Source organism: Poromitra crassiceps (assembly GCF_964638095.1).
Source record: "Poromitra crassiceps genome assembly, chromosome: 4".
Classification (NCBI taxonomy): domain Eukaryota; kingdom Metazoa; phylum Chordata; class Actinopteri; order Beryciformes; family Melamphaidae; genus Poromitra; species Poromitra crassiceps.
The window spans coordinates 41,816,353-41,836,811 of NC_139626.1; the positions used below are offsets into that span (position 1 = coordinate 41,816,353).

General features: G+C 45.8%; 1 protein-coding gene across 1 annotated transcript; it reads left to right on the plus strand.

The window, feature by feature from the left end:
- The first annotated feature begins 519 nt into the window (after nucleotides 1-519).
- On the plus strand, nucleotides 520-20,358 carry LOC310774674 (WD repeat-containing protein 19-like). The gene is made up of 36 exons (XM_083634784.1): nucleotides 520-587; nucleotides 971-1,062; nucleotides 1,202-1,267; nucleotides 1,411-1,536; nucleotides 3,281-3,396; nucleotides 3,933-4,048; nucleotides 4,481-4,561; nucleotides 4,998-5,110; nucleotides 5,199-5,372; nucleotides 5,568-5,638; nucleotides 6,091-6,263; nucleotides 6,471-6,582; nucleotides 6,694-6,800; nucleotides 8,250-8,366; nucleotides 9,785-9,940; nucleotides 10,934-11,081; nucleotides 11,940-12,156; nucleotides 12,906-13,065; nucleotides 13,180-13,290; nucleotides 13,933-14,042; nucleotides 14,192-14,249; nucleotides 14,524-14,670; nucleotides 14,804-14,886; nucleotides 15,520-15,603; nucleotides 15,836-15,982; nucleotides 16,547-16,671; nucleotides 16,867-16,976; nucleotides 17,142-17,210; nucleotides 17,317-17,394; nucleotides 17,488-17,584; nucleotides 17,694-17,818; nucleotides 18,413-18,494; nucleotides 18,627-18,777; nucleotides 18,913-19,036; nucleotides 19,203-19,279; nucleotides 19,945-20,358. The coding sequence occupies exons 1-36, from the start codon at nucleotides 582-584 to the stop codon at nucleotides 20,063-20,065; spliced, it is 4,050 nt and encodes a 1,349-aa protein (XP_083490910.1). The 5' UTR covers nucleotides 520-581; the 3' UTR covers nucleotides 20,066-20,358.
- Nucleotides 20,359-20,459: the final 101 nt, after the last annotated feature.

Here is a 20,459-nt window from a genome sequence, read left to right on the forward strand (position 1 = left end):
AAAATAACAAATTTGAACTATGTTGAGTTTGAGAGTTATGAGACATATGGAATGGTGTTTGGTGTTCATATGATGTCAACACTGACACTTTTTTTTTTGCTCTTACATGGGTAAAGCAAATGTTTTCTTCCAAAGATGTTTAGCAAATAGAGAGATCAAACTAATCAAGAAGAATAAAGAAGATACTTATCACTTTGGCCATTGTGTTGTGTGTGTGTGTGTGTGTGTGTGTGTGTGTGTGTGTGTGTGTGTGTGTGTGTGTGTGTGTGTGTGTGTGTGTGTGTGTGTGTGTGTGTGTGTGTGTGTGTGTGTGTGTGTGTGTGTGTGTGTGTGTCTGTGTGTACAAAATAAGTGTTGCAATACGATCGACAATTTATTTTGAAAGTGTCAGCGGAAGTTAATATAAATTGTATTATCCTAGCCTCTTGACATCGGTGTAGCTACTAGCTAAAGTTGATTGGATAATGGCTGTTGCTATGACATCGCTGTAGCTTCTGCAGACGCTAACAGCGAAGCATTCTGGGATATACACAACTGTTGCAGCGAAGATGCTTTGAATTAAAAGCTTAAATGTCATCAAAATGAAGGTAGGCGCCAAGGAAAGAATTACAACAACATATTAGTTACTCGTTGGTTTATGATGAGCTTGCTTTAGTCATATGAATGTGTTTACATTCTAACGGTAACTCCTGCTAACTAAGCTAACACATTGCTAGGTATATCATCTTGCTAGCCCTGGTCCAGAGCTAGACCAGGGTAACGTTATAATCACAACAACCTGGTTTATAACCTGGTTTACGCTATGTGACACGCTCCGTTATCAGGCATTCATTCACAACGAGCTATGTAACAGGACGAGGTCCATTATCGGACAGCGTTTTCCAACCTCTTGGCGATTTCAGTTTTTATCAGCATACATGTTTGTTTGTATTACAAACATTCATATTTTAAATCCCTTTTCTGCCCACAGCGTGTTTTCACCCTCACGGACAAAGCGTGGGTAAACTTCACCCTGCAGTACAAATGGCAGAAAACCCTTGGGAATTACATCGCTGTTGCAGGGTGAGTATAAACTGCTGTGGCTGGAGACATGAGAATAGAGTGCAACCAAAATATTGTAATATTCAACTTCTTTGTAAAGTAGCCTACTGGAAAGAACTCAAACAGAAATGTAATTAAAATGTGTGCATTTCTCATGCAGAAATGACAACTCGGTGAATATATTTGATCGATATGGGCACAAGAGGAATGAACTCAACCTTCCAGGGTAAGCGGACAGAGAGGACATGTTTTGACTATTCCACAGATCTGTTGACGTCTTCTGCTTATAATGTTATAAGTAAAAGGTATTGTGCTGATTACTTATTGCTGTTCAAAAGTCTCTCTCCTCTTTCCTCTCGCTCCCTCCAGGCGCTGTGTGGCGATGGACTGGGATAAGGACGGGGACATTCTGGCGGTGATAGCTGAAAAGTCCAGCTCCATCTACCTGTGGGAGGCCAGCGTCAATAAGACATCGCATATAGACAGCGGCATGAGGTGGGACAGACACGCCGACACATTTCTAATTCCAGCCCTTGTTCATCTAGCCTGGTAAAACCATCCTGATCACGTGAACTCATATTCTGTTTCGTTCTGCGGATCATTCTGGCCTCCAGCCGGTGCGGGCGTTAAATTACGTTAAATTACAAAATGCACGGGCCAATCAGGGACCTACCTCGTAATTGACAACATAACCGGCCAATCAGGCAAAACAGGATGGCGGCTCCCGAAGCAAAGAGTGGTAACGTTAACGTGGGTAAACACAGCCATAAGTGCAGTTATTGAAGAAATAGACTCAATAACAACAATTAACTCATTGAGTGCCAGCCACTTTTGGAGAACGGACGCTCCCAGTGCCAGAGTTTCAGAGCGTTTTCAGTGATTTCTCGAGGCCCACAGAATATTGTGTGATATTACTATGTAAACACCGAACACGCCCAAAGAACGATGAGAATCTTCTATCATCAGCAAAAAAAAGTTTATTGATATAATTTCCGTTCTTTAGTTATGAGCCGGAGAAGATAGGTTGTTTTGAGCAAAAAGAGACGTTTCAAATTAGAAGCTGAGATAATTAGCCTTTTGTGAAATGAAGCATTTCAAGCACATTCACTGACTCTGAAGCTAATATTTTCTGATGTGACACCTCAAAAATAATTTCCTTCAATAAAACAGTGAAAACAAAGGAATTTTGTTTGGCAAAATAATATTTTTTAGCTGCAACCAGCAGCGCTGGCCCCTGCGTGCGCTGCTGGTTGCAGCTTCTTGCTGGTCTTGATTTACTGCTGGTGGGCATCAGATATTCTAGCTTGTGTTGCCAATCCTGTCCTGCTGTCTGGGTCTGTCTGGGTCGGTGTTGTATGCTGCCCTGCGTGCCCCCCCCCCCCCCCCTCAACTGCAAACCCCTCCTCCGTGGGTGTGTCTCTGGTGGCTCTCTGCTGAGTTTGCTCTGCACTGAAAAGTGCGCTACATCCAGCTTTTTCACAGCGTTCCGCGTGTATTTGTTACCGGCTCCCATGCTTCCAGTTGAGAATAATAACAACTCCACAACTAATCATGCGGATGGGCTATCGCAGCGGACACGGAGGGGCTCAATTGTGGCAGCAGATTGGCTGCTGCAGGCACAGCTAACGTTATGCTTCATGCATATCGATGCATACCGATGCGATTTCCGTTTCCCCATGACTTCTCTCTTTTTTCCTCGCCTTTCTCTAATCTGGAGAGCACACCACCTAATGGGTCCCTAAAATAGCTTTTACACATTCAACATCCACCATACTTTCACAGGAGATGGATCTGGCTTTGATCCACGTCCCACCGTCAAAAAACGCAATTGACGACAATCGTCGTCATTGGCACTCTACGTTAGTATTCGAATTGATGACGATTGTCGTCATTGGCACTCAATGAGTTAAACAGGAACACGAGTATGCACCAGTGGAGTTTCTTGGCGGGAAAACAAGTTTTTGCCATCCTTTCGAGTGGATTTGGATTTGGTGACGCTGATTGGCTGAAGCAGTTGTCTGTCAAGACAAGTACTCCCGCCCACTGAAATCGATGTGGGCGAGTTGGAGGCCAGACTGTTACGCAGAACAAAACGGAATGTGAGTTCACGCGATCAGGATGCTTTTACCAGGCTGTTGTTCAACAGAGCCACTGCCAGTATTTGTATAGACTACATTAGCACCACTAATTCTTAACGAGGCATTCCCGGTTTCCTTCCTGCTTGTGTTGTTTTCAATAGGGATCAGATGTCCTTCATCTCGTGGTCAAAGACCAGCCCACTGTTGGCAGTTGGGACGGCTAAAGGAAACCTGTTGATCTACAACCAGCAGACCTCACGGAAGATCCCTGTGTTGGGTAACGCATGCACACACATATAAACACACACACACACACTAGGGATGTCAAAAATAATCGATTATAAGATGCATCGCGATGCGGACGTGCACGATTCTGCATCGATTCACAAATGTCAAAAATCGATTATTAATTATTATTATAATTTTTTAAATAATCGAATAAAATATCATGGAAGTACATGCAGTTGTTTATTTGGATCATAATGCAATGCAATTCCAAATGCACTTTTATATTAAAAGTAGCCACACAGTGAGAAAAATGAAAGTGAGAAAAAATAAATCATGTATTGGGGAAAAAAGTGATGCATCGATTGAAGATGCATCGAGATGCATCGATAATCGTAATCGAATCGAATCGTAGCCCTCTGAATCGTAATCGAATCGAATCGTGAGGCCAGTGAAGATTCACAGCCCTAACACACACACACACACACACACACACACGACTGCACAGTTACTTGTTTGTGGTTTTCTACCTTTCACGTCTCCTCTATTACTGATGCTCTCTCTCCCCTCCCTCACCTCACATACTAGGTAAACACACCAAGAGGATCACATGTGGTTGTTGGAGTACTCATAATCTACTGGCACTGGGCAGTGATGACCGCTCTTTGAGCGTCAGCAACCATGAGGGGGACACAATCCGACAGGTATACACCCATGCACAGGCCTGTGTGCGTGAACACACACGCACAGCCACAAACACACAGATGTAAGCATTGCCTTGACAATTGATTATTGTTGCAGTAACTCTTACCCTAACCCATTACAAGCGTCCAATAGTGCAAGTAATGTCAGAGTGGTCATGTATGATGGAGTAATGTCAGAGTGGTCATGTATGGTAGAGTCATGTATGATGGAGTAATGTCAGAGTGGTCATGTATGGTAGAGTCATGTATGATAGAGTAATGTCAGAGTGGTCATGTATGGTAGAGTAATGTCAGAGTGGTCATGTATGATAGAGTAGGTAAAAGAGTAACAGCTGGAGGAAAGGTAGAAAAGAGGCATATCAGAGCAAGCACAGGGATATTAACAGGAAAGAGCACCTGGTATACCGTTCTTCCCTTCTGTCGTTCTGCCAGACGACGCTGCGCAGCGAGCCTGCTGACGTTTACTTCTCTGTGATGAAGACAGATGAGAGGTCGTCTCCAGGAGAGAGCACCGTAAGTGTGTGTGTGTGTGTGTGTGTGTGTGTGTGTGTGTGTGTGTGTGTGTGTGTGTGTGCGTGCGTGCGTGTGTGTGTGCGCGCGCACGTGTGCGTGTGTCTACACCGGTCTACACGTGAAGAAATGAGAAAAGCACATTCATCCCTAGAGGGTTGCTATTAAAACAATCTTCCCTGTTGTTTGAGTCATAATTTCACACAACTTCCACTTCTATGCAACTGATTTGTTTTCTTTGTCTGATCTGGCAACTGTGTGATATTTAAAGCAATATTTCCACTTTATTAGAACATTTTCAAGTGATTGAGCAGCATACACACTTTCCTTTTGTGCAGTATTTCCATGACTACACATTAATCAGGGATGGGGATTTTTGGACGTAGGAATGATGTCATCATCACACATACTCACCTGACTCTGACCTTTGACCCTTCAGGTGAGCGTGTCTGTGGGGAAGAAGACGCTGTTCCTTTTCAACCTCAACGACCCCGAAAACCCGATAGAACTGGAATTCCAGCCTCGCTACGGAAGCATCGTCTCCTACCGCTGGTACAGTGCGCCCACTCCACCACACAGCCAAATATCCAGGAGGGGTTTGTACTGAGTCCGAGTCCCTCCCTCTCTCCCTCTCGTCCAGGTACGGTGACGGCTATATACTGATCGGCTTCTCCCATGGCTACTTTGTGGTGATCTCCACCCACATCAGGGAGATCGGCCAGGAGCTGTACCAGGCTCACAACCATAAAGACAGCCTCAACAGTGTGGCCATCTCCCCGGCCTTAAACAAGGCTGCCTCCTGTGGGGACAACAGGTGCACGGCACACACACACATGCGCGCATGCACACGCACACACACACACACACACACACACACACACACACACACACACACACGCACAGGTTCAAAGTATGTATGACAGGTGTGTATGTAAAAAGGTCTAAAGCCGTGTGTGTGTGTGTGTGTGTGTGTGTGTGTGTGTGTGTGTGTGTGTGTGTGTCTTTGCAGCATAAAGATCCATGAGCTGTCTGATCTTAAAGACATCAGCAACATCGTTCGTCTGGATGACGAGACTAAAGGTGAGACTAGGCTTGGGCCCATTTTCAATCATATCCAATTTTTCTTTGTTTCTTTTTCTCTTTTTGTGTGTGTCAATTTTCAAAATCACAATATTCGGGAAATACTGTGATAGACTTTTATTGTTTTTGTTTTTTGTTTTGTAAATTTTTGAAATATTTTGGACAGTTTTGCTGCCGACCCTTATTTCACTGCTTACTGTACATTATTGGTGCTGTTAAGAGTGTTGTATTTGTTGCTGCAAAGGGAGAGGTACAGAAAGGAAGTGAACAGCATATCAAGCTCTCACTCCTCTATTCATACTATTCATACTACTAATCATCATGTATCATATCATGTATAATCATAATGTATCATACTGTATGTACCTGAAACATAAAATACAACAACATATAACAACAACAACAAAATCAAAATAATACCCTCTCCCTCCCTCTCTCTCCTCCTCCCTCAGGTCTGGACCAGTTGGCCTGGACAGATGACGGGCAGCTGTTGGCGATATCCACCCAGAGAGGGACGCTCCATGTGTTCCTGACCAGGCTGCCCATCCTGGGGGACAGCTTCGGTACCAGGCTGGCCTACCTCACCTCGCTGCTCGAGGTCACTGTCTCCAACCAGGTGGAGGGGGTGAGGAGGACACGCACGCACACACACACACACACACACACACACACACACACACACACACACACACACACACACACACACACACACACACACACACACACACACACACACACACACACACACACCGGACGGGTATTTGTTGTTTGTTTTGTTCCCTGCGGGACCTACAGGATCTTCAGTTCCTCTCTCGCTCCCTGTGTTTCTCAGGAGAGTCCTGTGGTCCTAGAAGTGGAAGTGGAGCCTACTTTCATTGCAGTGGGGCCATTCCATGTGGCCGTGGGAATGAACAACCGAGCCTGGTTCTACGGCGGTGTGGGCGGTGTGTGTGTGATATGTTAAATATGCTATCGTGTGTGTGTGTGTGTGTGTGTGTGTGTGTGTGTGTGTGTAGTCATGCATGGGAGTATAACTATTTTTGTGTTTCACTCAGGTTGTAACAGGCTGAAGGACATTGAGTACCTGGGGACGATAGCCAGCATGTGCCTTAACTCGGACTACGCAGCAGCGATGTTTGAGGGGAAAGTACAGCTGCACATGGTGAGTGGGTGAGCTATCGGTATCACTGACGGCACAATATGTGGACATCATGTCAGCTCCCACAAAGTGAAGCCAAAGCATCTTGATCGCCCCCTGGTGGCTGGCTGCAGTATAGGTCATAAATACTGCCCCCCTCTATGTTAGCGGATGGGACATGAGCCAAACAGCCACTCTCAAACCTCTGTCAGACTGCGGCACGGCTGAGGGGGCTCAGCCCGACTCTACTGCGCAGACTCTGGTCCCAAATGACACCAAACAAGCAAGATGGCAGCTCGCTGAAACAAGATATTTTGGCTTCATTTTTGCATTTTAGGAAGTGGAGACGCGTTGTCCATATATTATACAGTGAATAGTCTGTATGTGTAGCAAAGCAGTTGTGTACAGGTTTCACACTTTTGCATAATTCTTTCGTTTCCCCCTGAGTGTGAAAGCACACCTGTATGTGTGTCCTGAGTGTGAAAACACACCTGTATGTGTGTCCTGAGTGTGAAAACACACCTGTACGTGTGTCCTGAGTGTGAAAACACACCTGTATGTGTGTCCTGAGTGTGAAAACACACCTGTACGTGTGTCCTGAGTGTGAAAACACGCCTGTATGTGTGTCCTGAGTGTGAAAACACACCTGTACGTGTGTCCTGAGTGTGAAAACACACCTGTACGTGTGTCCTGAGTGTGAAAACACACCTGTACGTGTGTCCTGAGTGTGAAAACACACCTGTATGTGTGTCCTGAGTGTGAAAGCACACCTGTATGTGTGTCCTGAGTGTGAAAGCATACCTGTATGTCCTGAGTGTGAAAGCACACCTGTATGTCCTGAGTGTGAAAGCACACCTGTATGTGTGTCCTGAGTGTGAAAGCACACCTGTATGTGTGAAAGCACACCTGTATGTGTGTCCTGAGTGTGAAAACACACCTGTACGTGTGTCCTGAGTGTGAAAGCACACCTGTATGTGTGTCCTGAGTGTGAAAGCACACCTGTAAGTGTGTCCTGAGTGTGAAAACACACCTGTATGTCCTGAGTGTGAAAGCACACCTGTATGTGTGTCCTGAGTGTGAAAACACACCTGTGTGTGTGTCCTGAGTGTGAAAACACACCTGTACGTGTGTCCTGAGTGTGAAAGCACACCTGTATGTGTGTCCTGAGTGTGAAAACACACCTGTATGTGTGTCCTGAGTGTGAAAACACACCTGTATGTCCTGAGTGTGAAAGCACACCTGTACGTGTGTCCTGAGTGTGAAAACACACCTGTACGTGTGTCCTGAGTGTGAAAGCACACCTGTATGTGTATCCTGAGTGTGAAAGCACACCTGTATGTGTGTTCTGAGTGTGAAAGCATGCCTGTACGTGTGTTCTGAGTGTGAAAGCACACCTGTATGTGTGTCCTGAGTGTGAAAACACACCTGTACGTGTGTTCTGAGTGTGAAAGCACACCTGTACTTGTGTTTTAGATTGAAGGCGAGGACCAGGAGGAGAAGAGGCAGATGAAGCTGTTTCCAGATGATGACAGAAAAGGGAGGATACTTTGCCACGCACTCACTGCTGACTTCCTTTACTACGGCACTGATGTAAGGCTCATCATCTCACCACAGTCAGATCACTTACTTTTGAGGAACCTCACAGGGTTTCTTTGAAGGCAACGCTGACCCATTTTCCCCCTCATGGCCTTTCCTATAGAGCACCACAGGAATGAGTCCGGAAGTAGCATGTTTTTTTTAACGTTTTCTGAAAATCGCGCTTAAAAAGATGCATTTACGTTTCAAAAGTCATAAAAGTGATTCACGTTTGTGAAGATTATCCTGCTGAACACAAATGACCACTCCCATAAACTTTTGTTAACCACAGACCTTATTTTATACATTTAAGTAAAATACCCATTCTAAAACCCCATTCACTTTTCCCCTTAAGCTCCAACGTCTCTGGAACTTCCGCCTTCCGCCTACAAAAATACGTCATCCCTGCGGTACTCTGTAGCCGAGGACAACCCAGGCCCAATCCAATTTCTCCTAAAGCTATAAACTAGACCACAATGAAGACTTGAACACACAGATAACTAACTGTAACTATCATTTCTGAACTAGAAAATGATCCTTTCCCAAATTAATTCTCTATTGCAGGGGTTTTCAAAGTCTGAGACTGTGGGCCTCCCCCAAGACAAAGCTTGGAAAAAATACCCCCCCTTTCTTAATTCCTGGATGCCTATGGGATCATGATTATGTTGTTTGACCCCCATTGTTTGACCCGGGCTGATATTACTGTTTGACAAACTTCAGACTATACCAAAAAAAGATAAAAAGGTCTGACTCTGGGAAAGTGGGAAAAACTGTCAAATTCCCCCCCAAACTACTGCATCTCTGAACTATTTCTTTAACCAAATCACACACATTTAGGGTATTCTATGACATCTCCTTTTAGTAACTAATGTCATATTTGTTTCACTTCCATTCACTGAGCCTCCCCTGAAACTGCTGGGGAGGCCCACCTCCCACTTTGTCATCATACATCAGGGAGCAGGCTGATGTCAACAGTTGTCAGTATTGTGATTTCAGCTTTTCCCCCTTTTATGCAATTATTCATCACCAAACCCAAGACAAATATTCAATGCGAACTAAACCTCGGGAAGCTATGACATTGGATTTGTATTCATATATTTCATCATATTTTGTGGTTTTAACACTGCTCAAAATCTTTGTGGACATCCACTCTCAAGCAGTTGCAAATCTTGCTTCTTTTGCTGCTCCTTCCGTTTCGGTCTTTCTCTTATCTTATCTCTTATCTTTTTCTCTCTCTTCCACCTCTTCTCTTTTTCATTATCGCTCCTCCTGTCTCTCTCTATCCCAACCTTCTTCCATTTTCTTTCTGTATTTCTGTCTATTTTCTCACGTGACCGTGTTTCCACTGTTTCTCTAATTTCCCCATAGTTGTTTACTCTCTCTTTTGCGAGTGGAAGTTGTAACCTCTCTCTCTCTCCCTCTCTCTCGGTCAGTCGGGCAGTGTTGTGTGTGTGTTACTGGAGGACTGGCAGACGGTGAACAGCCACAGCCACTCTGTGGGCGTGAGGAAGGTGTTCCCCGACCCCAACGGCTCGCGGCTGGTCTTCATCGACAACAAGAACGGCGGCTTCCTGCTCTCCCCCGGCAACGTCAGTACACTTGATATACAACCATCCATACACAGCTAGTCTCGCTGGCCAGCCTCCTCTCCCTTCCGTCCGAGGAGTCTGGCGCCGCAGGTCTCCATAGTGGGATTGCGATGGGTGGCGCTTAGAGGCAGTGCCCTTGGAAAATAGTTTCAAACAATCCAACTTGCCGTTTTCAGCGTGTAGCAACGAGCTAGCGTGTAGGTTTCTGCCGTTAGCTTGCTAGCTAGTTAGCATTGTTGTTTTCCCTGAGTCGACAGGGGACTATTTACAGCAACACACAGGGAGGAGGGAGCGGAAGCCACTCTGATTGACATGGTCGGAGCCAATGACAGAGCTTCTTAAGCGGGGAGCGGAAACCCGGCAGCGTCTGAAACCGACACCTCCAATGGGAGAGCGGAGTAGAGCAGGGGAGGGTTTATCCCAGTTATGGAGACCTGCGGCGCCAGACTCCTCGGACGGAAGGGAGAGGAGGCTGGCCAGCGAGACTAATACACAGCTGAACTTACATACACACATAATTCAGGTTCAGGTTTATTGCCCTTTGATAAAACGGAGCATTTAAAAGTTGCACAATGTGATGAAATATCGTGGCAAGAAGAGATGCAGTTAATCATTTATGTAGGCGAGATTAATTAAGATGTGATCTGACCAACACGTCTCGAGTTCTACTAGAAATCTATTTAATTTTTGGCCTTGTGAACAGTCCAGTGTTGCCTGCAGGCTGGATTTTATTGCGTCACATTCTAGTAAACTAGCCCAAGTATCAAATGAAAACCATAAAGACTGAGCTTATTGGAGGAAATTGTGTTACTTTAAACCACAGAAATGCTTTCATCAAACTCACACTGTCTCCTTTATCCGATGATACATCATGCATCGATGATCGTGTGCACGTCAAAGGACACAGCGTTGCAGTGTTTGACACTGACTGAAATATGACTAAACGTGCTGCTGGCTGTTTTTCACTATACTGTTGTGTTTGTGTCCAACCAGGCGACAGACTGCTTCTATGAGCTCCCCAACTTCTCTCCCACCATCACAGGAGTGCTGTGGGAGAACTGGCCCACTGACCGAGGAGTGTTTGTAGCTTACGACGACGACAAGGTCTACACCTACGCCCTGCATAAAACCACCATATACGGTAGGGAGATAATAACGCGCGTACACGTACACACACTCCTGCTAGTTCTCATTATAAAGATTCTCAGTGCTGTAACAGTAATTAACCTCAGGGTATCTGGCCCACGGGGGTCTTGAAAAGTATTAAAAGTTGATCAAAAAATTAAGGCCCTTAGAAAGTATTAAAAAGTCTTTATTGCCATTTGAGAGGTATTACATTTTGTAGCTATTGTGCTGATGATGTTAAATGAGCTTATTATGATATCATCCCATATTGATCATAGACCCCTGAATTGAATTGAAATCACATCGTGGTAGACTTTGTGATATCAGCAAATACCATATCAAAGAATCTATATAATATTGTATCGTGATGAAACTTGTGATTTACACCTCTCTATCGCTGATATGACGAAAGTGGCGTTGAGGTCTTGAAAAAGTATTAAAAAGGTCTTAAAATGTATTGAATTTATGTTCAGGATTCCTGCATATACCCTGAACCTTGATCCGTGTCTCAAACTATGCCGTGTTGGGTCCTCGAATTCGAGGGAATTGGGCCTGGAAAGTCCTTGAATTTGATGTTTAAGAAGGTGTGGGAACCTTGGTATACTTCTCCTTTTCATACCCTCCATCTCTTTCTCTCCCTTCCTCTGTCTCTCCTCACTCCTTCTGTCTTCTTGTCCATGTCTCTGTCTCTCCTCACTCCTTCTGCCTTCTTGTCCATGTCTCTGTCTCCCTCCTCCTCTCTGACCCCCTTCTTTTACAGTGAGTTCAACAGCAGATGATATTCCTAGATTACGACAATGACAGCCAACCAATAGTAAGGAGTGCAAAGATTGGGGGGAATTTCTCCTCATTCTTTCTCTCTCTCTGCTCTCAGGCCTCCAGGTGGTGCTGGTGGGTAGCACGGGGCTGCCTTACTCCCAGAAGCCTTTGCTGTTGTACAACGGGGAGCTGACGTGCCAGACGGCGAGTGGCGTGACGAGCGAGGTGGCCCTGAGCACACACGCCTTCCTCAGCCTCTCGTCCAGCAGCACGCAGGCCGACGCCCCGCACGCGCTCAGCACGCAGCTCGCCCAGGCACTCACGCTCAAGAGGTCGGCCATGATGCTGCTACCTGATGAGGAACGCTTCATATCAGTCAGTCAGAGTTGCCACGGGCCTGGAAAGTGTTGAATACAAAATAAACAAATTGAATAAAAATATAATTGAGTACTTGAAAGAGCTTGGATTTATAAAAAAAATGCTGGGCCAAGCTTGATACACTTACTTCCTACCGACAGTATCACTCTTTGCGCTGCGCTCTGTCATTGCTGGTCACCTAGGTCTTGAGAGCACTTAAGAAATACTCAGGATTTCAAGAGTGCTTTGAGTTTATGTTAAGTGTTAATGATTCATCTCGATGCGTAAGCATGACTGGAAACTAAATTGCACTCGATCACTTATGAGACTGGTACATATGAACGTCTCTGTGAATTATTGACCCGTAATTTTGAAATAATTTGCCCTTGAAAAGTGCTAGGTTTTTGTGTCAGGTCGGGGTACGTTGTGGATCTGAGACCTGCGCTCGCGCCGGAGTCCAGTCCATGATCACTTCTAATACTGTAGATGTTGTAGTTTAGGAATTGTGCTTATTTGGGTTTTCTGCCATTTTTTTACAAGTCTCATATTCAGCTTCTGTGGTTTTGTTTTATTGCTCAGGATAATGTCCATGATTGTGTGTAAATGTAGTTTAGTTACAAGTTTGTCCAAAACTGCCTGTCAATTTTTTTTTTAATATATATTAAAAGGGTTTTATATAATAATATAAAAATATAACATTCTTCTGTGTGTGTGTCCTGGTCAGGTTCCCTGAAGCCTGGGATCTGTGTAAGTCTGCGGGCAGCGGGGCGGACTGGGCAGAGATGGGCCGAGCCTGTCTGGTCCACATGGAGGTGGAGCTGGCCATCCAAGTCTACCGCATGAGTGGCAACGTAGGCATGGTCCTGTCGCTGCAGGGCACCCAGGTAAAAGACACACAACAGCACACACACACACACCATGGTTCGTGTTTCACACACTCTTGATAACAGGCACCATGTTTTTCTTCTCTCTCTGTCTCTCTCATCCTCTGGCTCTAGGGTATAGAGGACAGGAATTTGTTGGCAGGTCATTTGGCCATGTTCCTGAATGACTACAACCTGGCTCAGGACCTCTATCTGTCCTCAAACTGTCCCATCGCTGCTTTGGAGGTAACACAGAAACAAACACACGCACGCACACACACACACACACACACACACACACACACACACACACACACACACACACACACACACACACACACACACACACACACACACACACACACACACACACACACACACACACACACACACACACACACACACACACACACACACACACACACACACACACACACACACACACACACACACACACACACACACACACACACACACACACACACACACACACACACACACACACACACACACACACACACACACACACACACACAGGCCTAAAGAGTAAACAGCATGTGTCCTCTAGAGACAAAGGCAGTGTAAATGTGCCCAGACTTCATGCAGCATGTTCTCCAGGGCAGATGCCTGTCCTGTTTGGGTTTATAGGAAAGTCTGGCATTCAGTCACAAGCTACAATTACAAGTTACTGTCAGCTCTATACCGAACGTAAGTGATTGTAAAGACAGGTGCTTTGCTGCTTATGAGTTACCATTAAGTGTGAAATTAACTGGAAACACGGGTATTGTCAGCAGACAATGGGATCATCAAACTGATGATTTCAACTGCCTATCGTGTGTGTGTGTGTGTGTGTGTGTGTGTGTGTGTGTGTGTGTGTGTGTGTGTTAGATGAGGAGAGACCTGTTGCATTGGGACAGTGCTCTGATGCTGGCCAAGAGGCTGGCAGAAGACCAGATTCCCTTTATATCTAAAGAATATGCTGTCCATCTGGAGTTTATGTAAGTACACGCACACACGGCGCACGCACGCACGCACACACGCACACACACACACACACACACACACACACACACACACACACACACACACACACACACACACACACACATGATTTATGCACACTAACGAACTCTCTCTGTCTTTGTAGTGGAGACTATGTGAATGCACTGTCACACTATGAGAAAGGCATGACCCTCAACCAAACGGTAAGAGCAGTATATCTGAGCTCATCTTCTAACAATGCTAGCCAAGTTATTCTTTTTTTTAACATGCTAAAGTGATATTTCACTTGCTAGAACAACTTCACTTTTCAATGTGCTGTCCAAGTGTGACCTTGTGAACATTCAACACAATGTGGCTCGTGAAGTGTCTACACTTACCACTGTTCTCTTGTAGTTTTTCAGAAGTGCTTCATTGCGCTCTCTCATAGCCTCTCCTCCAACTCCATCTCTCTCCCTCCGTCTCTCCCTGGCTGTGTAGTACCAGGAGCACGACGAGGCGTGCCAGGGGGGCGTAGCCAGGATGTCCATCCGCATGGGCGACATCAGGAGAGGGGCGGCGCAGGCCATCCAGCACCCCAGCAGAGTCCTCAAGAAGGAATGTGGAGCCATCCTGGAGAGCATGAAGGTAGAGAGTCCACTTCATCCCTCTCTCTCTCTCTCTCTCTCTCTCTCTCTCTCTCTCTCTCTCCTTAATGCTTTTTTAGCCTTTTCTTACTTTTTGTGCCTCTGCTTTTCTGTTTTCCTTTCCTTTCATACAGCAATTCTCTGAGGCTGCTCAGCTGTACGAGAAAGGCCAGTATTACGACAAGGCTGCATCGGTCTACATCCGCTGCAAGAACTGGTGAGACAAATACCGACATACAGAGACCTGTAAAAGTCTGGTGAGGCAGTTACCAACATGCAGAGACCTGTAAAAGTCTGGTGAGGCAGTTACCAACATACAGAGACCTGTAAAAGTCTGGTGAGGCAGTTACCAACATACAGAGACCTGTAAAAGTCTGGTGAGGCAAATACCAACATACAGAGACCTGTAAAAGTCTGGTGAGGCAGTTACCAACATACAGAGACCTGTAAAAGTCTGGTGAGGCAGATACCAACATACAGAGACCTGTAAAAGTCTGGTGAGGCAGTTACCAACATGCAGAGACCTGTAAAAGTCTGGTGAGGCAGTTACCAACATACAGAGACCTGTAAAAGTCTGGTGAGGCAGATACCAACATACAGAGACCTGTAAAAGTCTGGTGAGGCAGTTACCAACATACAGAGACCTGTAAAAGTCTGGTGAGGCAGTTACCAACATACAGAGACCTGTAAAAGTCTGGTGAGGCAAATACCAACATACAGAGACCTGTAAAAGTCTGGTGAGGCAGTTACCAACATACAGAGACCTGTAAAAGTCTGGTGAGGCAGATACCAACATACAGAGACCTGTAAAAGTCTGTCCACCTCTGACTTTATGCAACTCCATACTCAGGGCGAAGGTGGGAGAGCTGCTCCCACACGTCTCCTCTCCTAAGATCCACCTGCAGTACGCCAAGGCCAAGGAGATGGACGGCAAGTAGGTTCTCCGTCTGTTTGTCTGACTGTCTCCATTAACAACAGTGGAAGTTTATAGTTGAAAAAGAAACTGATGCAGCCTGTGTGTGTGTGTGTGTGTGTGTGTGTGTGTGTGTGTGTGTGTGTGCGCGTGTGTGTGTGTGTGTGTGTGTGTGCGTGCGTACGTGTGCGTGCGTACGTGCGCGCGCGTGCATGTGCGTGTGTGCGTGCATGTGTGTGTGTGCCCACGGCAGGTATAAGGAAGCGGCGCAGGCCTATGAGAGTGCAAAGGACTGGGACAACGTGATTCGCGTGCTGCTGGACCACCTGAACAACCCGGAGGACGCCGTCCGTGTTGTCAGGGAGACGCAGAGCATCGACGGAGCAAAGATGGTCGCCAGGTAGGACCAACAAGCAAGGAAATAAGCTACAGTAGGTTTCAAACTGTTCCCTAGCAACACAATTCCATGAAAACTGTCTACACAGCTTTGGTTTTGGCTGCATTTTGTAGCACTGCAGGTCCTGGCTGCCTTCTGCTTCTCACAGGCACACTTTCTTTCATAATGGAGGTTCATTCAACTTCATTCCACATGACACAACATGATAAACATCTATGTAAGCGCTGAAAAACAACCAGAATACTATCATTATTAGTTTAATTGTGGTGGAAACTGGGACAGTTTGAGTGTCCCGATTCCGAGAGATATCTGTCGGGACCCTGAACGGGACGGCCATCCTGAAACCGGGACTGTCCCGGACAAAGTCTGGTCACCCTACCATAAACCAAAGTCGTGGCTCTAAATTAGCCCCATGAAAAAGTGAGGCAGTCAACTATTAAATGTTTAAAAACAAACTGTTTTTTACTTAGCTACTTTGTCTATTTGTGCAATTGAGATTTACATACACCTCTGTGTGTGTGTGTGTGTGTGTGTGTGTGTGTGTGTGTGTGTGTGTGTGTGTCTCAGGTTCTTCTTGCGGCTAAATGACTACGGTTCAGCCATCCAGTTCCTGGTGCTGTCTCAGTGCAACGACGAAGCCTTCCAACTGGCACAGCAGCACGGACAGATGGAGGTCTACGCCGACATCATCGGTCAGCCTGTGTGTGTGTGTGTGTGTGTGTGTGTGTGTCAGTGTAGAGCATTATGGGTATACTACACAAGTACAACTTGAATATTAATTGCATTAGAGTGTTGTTGTTGTTGTTGGTGTGTGTGTGTGTGTGTGTGTGTGTGTGTGTGTGTGTGTGTGTGTGTGTGTGTGTGCGTGTGTGTGTGCGTGTGTGCAGGCTCCGATGCGACGCAAGAGGACTACCAGAGCATTGCTCTCTACTTTGAGGGGGAGAAGAAACACCTGCAGGCTGGCAAGTTCTTCCAGAAGTGTGGCCAGTACAGCAGAGTAAGTTCATTCAATTCTACATTTATATGTTCAGACATTGATGGGTTGGTTGATTCATTCATTTATTTATATGTTCATTCATTGATCCATCCACCCGTTCATTCCTGTATTCGCTGAGGCAGCAGTCAGTATTGGTCTTCCTCTCTGTCCCTCCCTCTGTCTCAGGCCCTGAAGCACTTTCTGAAGTGTCCCAACACCGATGACAACCTGGCTGTCCAGATGGCTATTGAGACGGTGAGCTGTGTGGGGACAAACTGGGAGGTTATGAATATCCCAATGGACTATGTACATATATGTTTGGATATTCTATTGTGTGTGTGTGTGTGTGTGTGTGTTGTAGGTGGGCCAGGCCAAGGACATTTCTCTAACCAACCAGCTGATAGATTACCTGATGGGGGAGAGTGACGGCATGCCCAAGGTAACCACTGAACACAGAGAGAGGAAAAGGGGGCGAGTGAGTTTTCTAAAAATGCTGACGATTGGCTGACCTGTGCCCCCGCCCCCTTCCCAGGATGCCAAGTACCTGTTCCGTCTCTACATGGCGCTGCAGCAGTACAGGGAGGCTGCTCGCACCGCCATCATCATCGCCAGGGAAGAGCAGTGTGCAGGTAGCCTACACAAGCAATCACACAAACACCAACAAGGAAGTGACAGAACCTTAATTGTATGTTTCTCTTTTTGTGTGTGTGTGTGTGTGTGTGTGTGTGACTCTTGCAGGGAATTACCGGAACGCCCACGACGTGCTGTTCAGCATGTACACAGAGCTGCAGGCCCAGAAGATTAAGATCCCTGCTGAGATGGCCACCAATCTGATGATCCTCCACTCCTACCTGCTAGTCAAGGTCCTTACAGCCGTAGTGGCTACTGGCTAATGCCTTCTTCATGCTGTCACACACCAACCATGCTTGAGAGGGTGTTATGTACTGTGATCAACACGATGGGGTAGGGCTGCACAATTCATCAAATATTAATTGTGATCAAGATTTTGGCTTCCCACACTCATGAAAACAAGACAATTGAGGTAAAACCTGCTGCATTCCGTTTAGCAATGTTGCTCTCCTTTTGTCTTATCCAGCGCACCCTTTTCCCTCACAGTGGTGCGTGTAGTTTCAGCTCCAGAGAGCCGGTGTGTTTGTCTGTTCATTTTTAAACCTTCCTTGGCAGAAGATGACAGTTCAAAGAAATCCAATGTTTTTTTATTCTTTTAGTTCAATAAATGCATGATGTTCCCAAAGTCAAAGAGTAATCTCAATATTGATAAAAAAAAAAATCGTGATTATCATTTTGACCATAATTGTGCAGCCCTACGATGAGGAATTTTCCAGGGACAAAGACTGAAGCATCTCTGTCTTTGAAAAGAACCTTGAGGGCCTTATGGAGGTGGAAGCCATATCACATAGTAGTCCTCTTGACTGTAAATGTTTTTTTTCCCGTAGATCCATGTGAAGAGGGGAGACCACTTAAAGGGCGCACGCATGCTCATCCGCGTAAGCAACAACATCAGCAAGTTTCCTGCACGTGAGTTCACACATTGGGCCCCATTTCCCAACAAACTGAAATGTCATGTTTAAAAAAAATCACAAAAGCTAAATGAGATTCATAAGTCATTTTCCATTTAAAAAGTCCAACTGAACGTGTGTTTGTGTGCAGACATCGTGCCCATCCTGACGTCGGCGGTGATCGAGTGTCACCGCGCCGGCCTGAAGAACTCGGCTTTCAGCTTCGCCGCCATGCTGATGAGACCGGAGTACCGCAACGAGATCGACCCCAAGTACAGGAAGAAGATCGAAGCCATGGTTCGGTGAGCGACAAGCATCGACCCTTCTTCCACTCTGTGTCACTACTACACCCCTTTCATTTCCTTTCCAACACATCTGTACTTCCTCACTTTGTCCCTCTGTCCTGCTCCACCCGCTTTACCCCGCCGTCCACGCAGTCGTCCAGATACGTCAGAGCTGGAGGAGGAAACTACTCCGTGTCCCTTCTGTGGCTTCCAGCTGCCACAGAACGAACTGCTGTGCATGTCCTGCAAGAACAACCTGCCCTACTGCATCGCCACGGTAACACGCGTCGCAAACAAATCCTCACTTGCACTCACACACACACGCACATGCACCCGCACTGTATTTTTACCAAAATACCTTCCTTAGACTTGAATTTTTTTCACTTGTCTGTCCTTTATTCGTGTTCTCTCTCGATCCTCCATCTCCCTTTTCCTGTTCCCAGGGTCGCCATATGCTGAAAGAGGACTGGTGTGCGTGTCCTCACTGTGAATTCCCCGCTCTCTACTCGCAGTTTGTTCTGTAAGGAATCTCAGCTGATTCACTCGGGTTACACGTACACAACTATTTACAGTAAATGTGCCCGTCATGTATCGGGACTCATTAAAAAGACGCCATGTCACCGTAGAAGTGGTGCTCAGATTTAGACATGGGGTCACTGAGCAAGCTTACGGTCGAGGCTGTTCTAAAGTCATGAAAAAGTGACGAGACGACCCAAAGCGAGCCGAAAAGAATGTGCGCAAGGCACACAAAACACGGTGCGTGTACTCAGATGTGAAAAAGTATGCAATTTTGAAATGGAAAATGTGAAGGAACCCTACCAAAATCACATTTTCCTAATCATAGACATTAACACAGAACACTTCTAGACCAGGGTGGGATTTTCTGTTGCCCTTCCCCCTGGCCGTGCTGCCCTGAGATCCCTAAGGCCACCTTGGCAGCCTGCTACTGTCTGTAATTGGCTCATTTTACCACACAATTTATGAAAAATCGCTCTTCACGATGTCAGTAGAGCAATGGCCTTTGTGCGCTGGCATATGGAAATTCCCACCCTGTTCTAGACCGAACTTTTCAAGGTGATTGAAGAACTGTGTGAATGCAGGTTAAAAGCGGATTGTCCTTACTCCATGTACCGGTATTAGAAACGCTTGCTTATGTTTCTATCTGTTTTTTCTTGGTGTGTCCAGGCTGCTGGAGACGGAGAGTGTGTGTCCCATGTGCTCCGAGACTCTGAGTTGCCAGCAGGTGAAGAAGATCGCCGATTGTTCTCAAGCTCTCACTGAGTGGGACTTTGATTCTGTTGCATAAACTGAAGGGCAGCTCAGAATCACTGTGGACTTTCTGAGCAGTTGGGTCATCTGGTATCTCTGGGCTATATTCCTATCCATCTCCAGGGCAAGTGTGGAAATATGGGAATGTGATCTTTAACTCTGAAACCTAGTTACATCTTTAAATCTAATTTAGTTAAATGCCAAATTGATCTCCAGCCTCAAATTGTGAGTCTTGTGGCTCCTTAATTTTTCACAAATAAAAGCCTGTTTATATTGGTACATAATAATGGACATGCATTTATTTTTGGCTTTAACCTCTCCTGCACAATGTTCAGACTTTTTTTTTTTTTACTGTATATAATATGTATATGTGTGCAAATAAACTTAAACATAAACCCTACTGTGGTGTAATGACTATAGGCCATTTGGCG

Excerpts from the sequence above, each read along its gene's own strand:
- LOC310774674 (XM_083634784.1), top strand. Across the intron at positions 6,801-8,249 it reads GGAAAGTACAGCTGCACATG|ATTGAAGGCGAGGACCAGGA; the intron begins GTGAGTGGGTGA and ends CTTGTGTTTTAG. Across the intron at positions 13,291-13,932 it reads GTCCCATCGCTGCTTTGGAG|ATGAGGAGAGACCTGTTGCA; the intron begins GTAACACAGAAA and ends TGTGTGTGTTAG.